Genomic DNA, 9,293 nt, shown 5'->3' on the forward strand with positions numbered 1-9,293 from the left:
GTTTGTTATTTATAGTTACCTTTAAGATTTGTTGTAGGTATGCCCAGGTTTGAACAGGTATGCCCAGGTTTGAACCATGGATCAACTTACCCCCTAACCCGGGGCAAGTTGAGCCACAAAACTTTTTTTTTTAAAGAAGTAATATTTTCACTGCCCTTGATTAAATATTAATTATTATCATTGCCATTGATAGGAGACATCCTGAATTATAGGTGTGTGTTTTCATTTTTACTATGTGTCATTTCTCCTTGCTTAGAGGACAGCATAACTAAAAAATGGCTCAACTTACCCCACTCTCCCCTACATACATCCACACCTGAACATATTAGTGCTTGATCATGTTTAGTGAAGTTATTATAGCTGTATTTATTTATTATTATCCTATTTATGTCTCTCTATTATTAGCTTTTAAGGGTCGCTTCCTTTATTTTATTCTTATTTGTATTGTATTCTATGTTGCACCACATGACCATCACAAAAGACATTTCGTTGTGCCCTAACAATGACAATAAAGCTCTGGAATCTTAAATTAGTTTTGCTCACTGCCCTTATAGATATTCACTTACTTTCCTAAAATATAAAGAGCTATTGTGCAGTCAGGTTGTAAGTTATAAAAAGGTATGAAGAAATGTATAAAGTAAAACTGAAGGCAAAGGAATTCGGGGGCGAGTCAGAATCAAGGTAAAGGGTATTCAGTTACTAGAAATAGAAAATATGTTCTTATTGTTGTTTGTAGTTTCATCATCATCTAAATGTGTACATATGAATGAGGAATGCATGGACATTGTATTATTTTATGACAATAATTCCATGATAAACAGGCTAGCCTATTGTCAGTTAAACTAAATGTGAGGCTGCAAAATTCACAACATCTAATTACATGTGATTTAAATTACGTCAACAGTGTGTCATGGACTTCATATTCTGGCGGCACTTCCTGAAACAAGTGGGGTCTTTATATATAATTGCAGGGTGTTTTGGGGGATCACGTGACCTTGCTAGCACAGGATGTCCCACGGAAAAAGAGTTGTGACGTGAAGCGTGGCTACAGTCAGCTCGCTCCAACAGTGGGCACCGGCACATGGACAAAGTTGGAGACAAAGTTTGGAGATATGATACTTTCTACAAAAAAACTATTTAAGGTGAATCGGTGCTTATTTATTTTCAGGTAGTCGGGGGAACCCTCAAAAACAATAGCAAAACACGTTTTTTTTAATTGATCAACATTACATCAAAAGTTAAATGAACAAACATCCTCGCTTGCGGTCCGTTACGCACTCCTTTATGTCGGTTTTTCTGCAAGACGTCCATGCCTCCGCGCTGCTTCTCATTCATTCGGCAGAGAAGAGCAGCCCGCATCCGAGCATACAATGAAGCAGTGTGTCCTTGTCCGACACAATGCAGCAAGATGCTACGAAGCGGACGACACTCTTTCTCGCAAGACTCGGGACGTTTTCGCTCGATTGCAGAGAGAGAGATCAGCTTGAGGTTTGTATATGCTACGCGAACATCACCACATTTTGTCAGGAAATTACTCAAAGCGTAACAACAAATATAACCCACCGAGCCACCAGCACACGGTAAAGCTTGTAAACATCCTGCTGCCATGCATGCCCAAAAACGCTCTACATGCTGAAAAATGATTACTATTGAGGCTTACACTATTCCCTGTGCTGCTAAACCATACATGTGTGATGTGTGTCCGTGTGTGATGCAGGTATAATGGAGATTCCAAATAGGGATACTGCCATGTAGTCCAAAAATAATCAATATTTGTTCCTATTGAATATGTGAGTTGGTCATATAGGTTTTACATTTTTTCAGATTGTGATCATTTGAAAGACACTCGTTTCAGGGCATCATAGATAAATAATATGCAGAAGTATTCATTATAATTCTGGTTCACTTGTGGGGGTGTTGGAAAGGCTCCTGAATTGGAGGTCCCCTCCCCCCTAATGACTGCTATAGAATACACACACACACGCACACACGTCCATCAAGGTCCATTTAGAGCAATTATGAAGCTTATGTATAGATGATCTTTGATATATGATCTTCATCATCCTTGAACCAAGTATGCCCACTTGTTGTCTATCTGTCTTCACACACACACACATCTTGTGAATCTTTTAGACTTTAGTTTGTATGTCTTTGGCACTACCCTTGTGTACTAATGGCGTAGCAGATTAGTGAAACAAAACATCCCCTCCAAACCCTTTTTGTTGTTTCGATTTAAGAAAACAAAGGTGTTTACTGTAGTGAGGTTATCAGGTGCACACTTTTGTCAAACTTGAAATGTTAAGAGCTATTAAGTTGAGGATAATATAAGATATACAGTACTATATCGGAAAGGAAAGAAATGTTTTTTTATTTCCAAATGGCATCCGAACTAATATCAATCAATCACATTGAAATGTAAAACAGGCAGCACACTATATTATAACGTTTTCAGTATTTGCCTGTGACAGTTCATTGTTTACACTAAAACCCCTGGATGAACAGCTTAGCATTCAGTGGGAATTTGGCTTTCAGCGTCTCCATGAGATTTTGCTTCAAGGCTTTGACGGCAGCCATTAATGTAATTTGTAGTGAGATGATAAACAGAGTGATGTGTGTTTCTGCTTGAGCAGATAGTCAGATTTGCCCAACGCTCCAGTGACTCTTGAATATGTAAAAGTGCTCAGCTCTAGTGCTTCAGCCTGACAGTTTGACGGCTATGGCGTATTAAGCTCAGATAATTGGGTGATATTTACTTACAGAGCACACAATCACTCCACAAAACTGTTTCTTTTTCCAGTAATGATATGCTTTGTAGAAATTATTCACTGTCCTGACAGGTCCAAATTATGTGTATCTGTGTGTGTGTGTGTGTGTGTGTGTGTGTGTGTGTGTTGACGGTAGGCATGCATAGTCTACATTTCTTTTTCAGCAACAAAATAATAATAATTAAGAAATCTGTTGTACTCCATGGTTGTAAGTTATATCCAAGCAGTTCATTTGTTCCTAAGGGTTTCAGTGGAGCAACAAACCACATGTGGGCTGATATAGTGACATTATTGTGGGTTGTCTTCTTTACTGATTCCCCCTTAATATTTATGAGTGCAGGTCCAATGATAGCCTATAAGCGGGCACAGTAACGCAATACATTATATCACATGTCACTTGTTAGACGCTTTTATCCAAAGCGACTTACATACTCAATACTGTGGACAATCCCCACAGGAGCAATTTGGGGTGAAGTGTCTTGCCCAGGGACACAACGACATGCTGACAGCAGTGGGACTCAAACTTGCTATCCCCTGATTCAAAGTCCAGCACACTATCCACTGAGCCACAGCCTCCCATATACACCCAAATGATTGGAATGATGCTACTACAGTTGATGATGATTTAGTTATGATAATGTCAAGCTCTGACTTCCCTTAGATCTCTTTCCTTATAAACTTTTTTATCAGGAAATCATAAAAAATCATATCAGTCAACATGTTGAGGCTTGCGCTTGATGGTGACTTCACAATATGGACAAACTTCTGATTCACAAAAATGATACTGATGAATTTACCTGGAAGATGGAGCAATTTATCATCACACCCACTTCTTGAAATTGCTTCATGTTAAAGATACAGCGGCTGTGTCCTCTGCCATGTGAAAGAGTTTCACTGTGTTTGCTGTCGGTGAAACCCGCACTGTTTACATTAACTCCCTCACCCTCAATCCGTCTTCTTCCTTATCCCTCACCCCAGCCCCACCAGGTTTTGAGGTTTCTAAGAAATGAGGCGACCAAGTTTAAAAAAGCTTTGCGTTGTATAAACTGCTCAACATTTATCAGGATTTGGATAAAAGCAAAGGATGGTTTTAAATAAACACACTAGCTGAATTTATGTTTGTTCCTCAGGGCTAAGATGGGATGTAATTTAGTTTTCTGTTTTGTATTTCTCTTATACTTTTGTTATCTCTAAAGCATAATCCAACATGATGTTTGTCCATGATTATGATATATGTCATTATAAACCAAGAATCATATCTATTTTGCAAACTCTGCCTTAACTAAAGTGCCTTTTCTTTTTGCAGAATGAAGCTTTAGCCTCTGCATGACAAGCTATGAGCAACACACAGACTATACTCTAGACGTCCAATTACAAAGCCAGAACTCAAGAATGAAGACCAAATATGCAATTATCTTCATCTGTATCGTGGCCCTGGTCATCATTGAAAAGGAAAGCAACATCCTGTCAAGGTAAGAGAAAAAAGAGTCAGTAATCTGTAATGTAAGAACTTTATCGGACACCTCTAGAGCTCACTGATTAACATGTTCCAGCTTCCTTGTTTCTTTGTTTAGTACAAGACAACATGTTAAAATTACACGCAATACCAGTTGTTGTTCTGATCTGTCTCTGAGAGATGAGCAATATTTGTATTACTTCTGGACAAAGCCCGGCTAACAGCTCCCACCTGTTTACATTATTTATGCTAAGCTAAGCTAACTGACCACTGCCTGTAGCTTTGAATGAAATGCACAGACATGATAGTGATCTTCACATATAACTCTCAAAAAGAAAGCAAACAAATGTGTTTCCCATAATATCAAACTATTCTTTTCACGTGTGTTTAGACCAATGTTGTGATTCTCCTGCTATGAGTCAAACATAAGGTGGCTTCATGTACTGTATGTGTCAGCTAAATATAAGACATATCATATGTGTTTCTAGTTATCAGGCCTTTCTGTCTCAACAGAGTCTCTGATAAACTGATCCAGAGGCAGGCCCCACAGCAGACCCCACAGCCTCCACTGGATTATAGCAACACAACACAAAATGTCTCCCTGACGATGCTGAAAATGCTGCTCTCTAAACTCATCGGTACAGTTGGGTACAACTCAAGTCTCTCTGAGGAGCAAGAAGAGGAAGAACTAGATGATTTAGGCACGTACAGCTTCAGCGGTGGCCGTAAGCACATATTACTTTTGGCTACAACACGGACAGGTTCCTCATTTGTTGGGGAACTTTTCAACCAACACGGGGAGGACATGTTCTACCTGTTTGAGCCTTTGTGGCACGTGGAGCGCATGCTGACCACAGCCTCAGAGTCAAACAACGGGACAGTGTTGTCAGGAATCTACCGGGATGTGCTCCAGGGGCTCTTTCTGTGCGATTTCTCTCTCCTTGAGAAGTACATCGCCCCCCCACCTAAGGACCACGTCACCCCGGCTCTTTTCCGCAGAGAGTCTAGTTTATCCCTCTGTGAAGAATCTGTCTGCAGTCCTGTAGTCAAATATGTTTTTGAAAGGTATTGTATATCCTCTTGATATTCAACTTTAACACAGTTGCAAAGGGGGAGGGGCAGTATTTTATTTAACAATGTCGGCATTAGTTTAGTTTTAAGTTTAGATTTAGATACGGTAAAATTATTATAGGTTATGTTATGTTACCCCTGACTTGAATTTATTTCTTTCCTTCAATTCGGTAAATGAATTGCTCTAAATACGACGTATGATCCCTGCATTTGAAACAAAACACAATAGTTGCTGAATTCACTGAATATTGACTTTGAATGTATTTATGTTTGTACATAGTAGTTGCATGTACAATACTCTTGTAATGTTTTGCAAAACGAGACACTTAAAGACATCATTTTAGTGAGTCCTTTTAGTGGTTGACCTCACCCCTTCACCTTTTTATGTCCACTGTCTTATACCTTTGATCTTATTTTAAAGTATCATTGATCATCTTTTATACTTACTAATTCAGCCAACTGAGTTCCATGCCCATTCTTAATCATGCTTTACTTACTTGATGATAAGTGTTATCATACCATGTAAGTGTAAACCTAGTCACCTGAAACAAATCCTCTCTCTTTGCAACCATAGAAAAAATATTTTATCATACAAATCTCTAACACTTCCTTATTTTTTTAGGTTTCACTGTAAGACTCGTCGCTGTGGGCCGCTGAACTTGACCCTTGCAACTGATTCCTGCCTTTCGAAGCAGCACCACGCCGTTAAGACTGTCCGTGTGCGCCAGCTGGACACGTTGCAGCCTTTAGTGGAGGATCGCCGTCTGGACGTTAGAATTATCCAGCTTGTCCGAGATCCACGGGCCATCTTAGCATCACGCATGGTGGCTTTCTCTTCGAAGTACCAGACGTGGAAGACCTGGGCGCAGGACGGCCAGGTGCCCGAAGATGACGAGGAGGTAAAGAGGCTCAAAGCAAACTGCGACCAGATTAGGATGTCAGCAGAGGTGGGACTGAGCCAACCTCGCTGGCTGAGGAGACGCTACATGTTGGTGCGCTATGAGGATATTGCCCGCTACCCCATGCAGAAGGCAGAGGAGATGTACAGGTTCACAGGGATACCATTCAGTCCCCAAGCTCGGGAGTGGATCCTGAGGAACACACAGACCATGCAGGAAGCTAGCGGGATTTATTCCACCCAGAAGAACTCATCAGAGCAGGCAGAGAAATGGAGATTCAGCATTCCCTTCACACTGGCTCAGGTAGTGCAGAGGGTGTGTGGACCCACAATGGAGCTGTTTGGGTACAGATTTGTGGATGATGAAAAGACACTGATGAATAAGTCCATCAGTTTACTCGAAGAGAAGCTCTTTCTTTAATCCAGAGGTAAAAAATGAAGCTGAGAATCTGGAAAACATTTCATGCAATGGATCCAAACCAGGAAAAGACATTATTGCACGGGCCAAAACTAGTATGCAAAGGTGCCAGGAGACACAACATGTTTTACTTGGGACAGTAAGCTATTGGCCATACAATAATATTCACTCTCACCAATGATGTGCCTCATTAATACAAATGACGAGCCACTTAAGAAAGAGAAGTATTTATTTGTGTTCTGCGTTCACTGAGAGGCCTGGTATTTAAGCTTTACTTGGCGCTTTAAATTTAGTTTTAAATTTAAAAAAAGGCTTAGATGTCAAGCCTGACTTGAAAGGGATTATTATGTCATATTTTATTGATAGTTGATCATCTACGAAAGTGAAATTATGGTGATGTGTGTTAACTTTATGTGTGTGTCTGAGAAAGAAGTTGTTTCTGTTCATAGTTCATGACGCTAGTGCTTACATTTGTCTAGTTCAATGTATATTTTGATATATATCAACTGATCGATCACTTTAGTTTAGACCTGGTGTGCTTTAATAGAGCTTTACATATCCAACTCAGGTGAAATTAATGTGGCATTTTGTGGTGTCTTCACAAGGGGTATTGATACATCTCCACAAAAAGTACTTTTATTTTTCCCAAAAGAAAGTATTCACAGCAGTAATGCATTTTCCAGTGCTGCCTCCTATCCTCTAAGGACACAGTTTAGGTATTATTTAACCGAAGCAGCTCCTGCACTGATATCCTATGTGTTCAAGGACACAGGGAACATTCTTGTGCAAAGAGATGTTTTAATTACTTTACAAGTCAGAGAAATAAAATCACCAGAATGAATAAAACCTGCAAAAGTGTAAAGGCTTTTTAGTCGTGAGTTTAATGTGTGTTAACGGCTATGGTCACAACAAAAATATAAAATTGTAACTGTTTTAAGGTGGCCTTTTACTTTAAGTGAAACCCAGGTGCTGCTGTGTGAACTGTCACTCTTGATGGTATATAAAGGTATCCACTGTGGCTCTAGCTCAATGGTAGCATTGTGTTCTGCTTCGCTGAGGCACGGCTGAAACTGCTCTGCTGCTTATGGAAAGGGATATGCTTTAGAGGTACATATAGAAGCGTGCTCATACTAACTTACTGTTTAAAACATAACTGAATACATTACATACACCTACGTACAGAGAGGCGGGCCTCAAGTTGAACAGAGTCACTACTGCAAGTTTTTTGATCAAAAGGGAATACTGTGAAATACCAAGTGCAGCTGAGATAATGGACGCAGTCAGTCTATTCAACTACTTCAGATACCAAGAGTGGCATTACGATTATGTGTGACTGTATGTTTTACAGTCCTTAAAACAATAAGTCCTTCCTTCATTTAGAACGTGTCTACTTGAATAAAGAATGTTCATGGTGAAGAAAATGATTAGAACAGCAATAGCAGAGTAGTATAAATAGTAGCAATTATGAGTCAAGTCTTAATTCTTTTCCAAACAAGTCTTGGTGCAAGTCTGAGTATCTTAAAAGAAAAGTAACACCTATTGATCAGGGTTGTGAGTCAGAAGGGAACAATGAAATGCCATATTTGAAAATGTTTCTTCTAAAGCTCTTAATGGGGATTTTTGCATAAAGCTTGGCCTTACAAATATGTGTTCAAGTGGTGTGGCTAAGCAATGCTTGATTTTACTAAGTCAAAACTGGAGTCAAGTCACAAAGCCTCATTTCTGTGACTTATAGCAGAGCAAGTCTGCCTCTGGAAGAAAAGCAGTGTCATAGGATGTCAAATTTGTGTTTTTCTATAATAAATTGCTGTCTGTGTATTACATCTAAGTTACAGTCATATTGCTGATGCAGAAGAAAGCACAGATTATGTTTAAGCATGTAGAAATGTATCACACACATGCAAATGGCAGAGTTTCTTCTATTGAAAAAGTGATTAAAGTTATTTCTTGTTGTAAAATGGTTTGAAGCAATAGAGACATCATTATGTTCTTTCATGTGCAAGTGCTGCTTCTGTCACAATAAGATGATTTCTCACTCCTTTCTTCAAGGATCCAAAATAATGCTGATGATCAATCAGATGTTGCTGTTGTGTCTAGAGGTGACACCCTGGAAAACAAACATGTTGTAAATGTTTATGGTCTCTTAGTCAGAGGTTAAAGAGCAAGGTGAGAGGACAATCCTGGTCTGGACGTGCAGTTAGTGACCAATAGGCCTACAAAAAAGCAACACAGTGCTATCAATTGAAGAATTACATAATGATGTGTTATGGTTGTAGCTTTTTTAATTAAATCCCGAGCCTGTTTTTCAGGTTTCAGGCTCGAAAATGACATTCCCAGAACAAATGACCATATCTTCCCTTCTTAAAAGGGTTAAATTAATAATATTTGTTCTCAAAGTAATGATAAACCTGTCAGTTGGATGTAGAAAAAGTCAGATTCAATATTAGTTAGGGAAAGTTAGGTATTTTTTTAGCCATATCGTGAAATAATTTATTACCAATAGCTTTTTTTACCATATGTTCCTATAGGTGTCTAGTAACACCTCCCGATTTATCCACAGCCAAATCCTCTGGGAATTGCCTGGAGAGCCAATCAAAGTTAGGGTGCCCATAGGGCGTGGGTAAAAATAGTGAAAAAAATGTTTCTACCAAAAGTGACTTTTGAGATGTCTAACTAGGGGTTTTT

The 9,293-nt window shown here is 39.2% G+C and overlaps 2 protein-coding genes across 2 annotated transcripts in view; one reads left to right on the plus strand and one right to left on the minus strand.

Moving 5' to 3' along the window:
* cdhr1a (cadherin-related family member 1a) overlaps positions 1-1,335 on the minus strand; it is an 18,598-nt gene extending 17,263 nt beyond the window's left edge. The window contains exon 1 of the mRNA XM_010767684.1: positions 1,275-1,335. Within this exon, the coding sequence (XP_010765986.1) occupies positions 1,275-1,335 (61 nt within the window). The remainder of the gene's footprint in view (positions 1-1,274) is intronic.
* On the plus strand, positions 1,061-8,568 carry LOC104942457 (carbohydrate sulfotransferase 3-like). Its single transcript, XM_010767680.1, has 4 exons — positions 1,061-1,488; positions 4,072-4,237; positions 4,735-5,286; positions 5,915-8,568. The coding sequence occupies exons 2-4, from the start codon at positions 4,092-4,094 to the stop codon at positions 6,609-6,611; spliced, it is 1,395 nt and encodes a 464-aa protein (XP_010765982.1). The 5' UTR covers positions 1,061-1,488; positions 4,072-4,091; the 3' UTR covers positions 6,612-8,568.
* Positions 8,569-9,293: the final 725 nt, after the last annotated feature.

Source organism: Notothenia coriiceps, unplaced genomic scaffold, assembly GCF_000735185.1.
Source record: "Notothenia coriiceps isolate Sejong01 unplaced genomic scaffold, NC01 NC01_scaffold00004548, whole genome shotgun sequence".
Lineage (NCBI taxonomy): Eukaryota > Metazoa > Chordata > Actinopteri > Perciformes > Nototheniidae > Notothenia > Notothenia coriiceps.

Bases quoted from the DNA above. Each gene is read 5' to 3' on its own strand.
- LOC104942457 (XM_010767680.1), top strand. From the start codon at position 4,092: ATGACAAGCTATGAGCAACACACAGACTATACTCTAGACGTCCAATTA. The intron at 4,238-4,734 runs GTAAGAGAAAAA...CTGTCTCAACAG, and splicing joins GAAAGCAACATCCTGTCAAG to AGTCTCTGATAAACTGATCC. The intron at 5,287-5,914 runs GTATTGTATATC...TTATTTTTTTAG, and splicing joins GTCAAATATGTTTTTGAAAG to GTTTCACTGTAAGACTCGTC.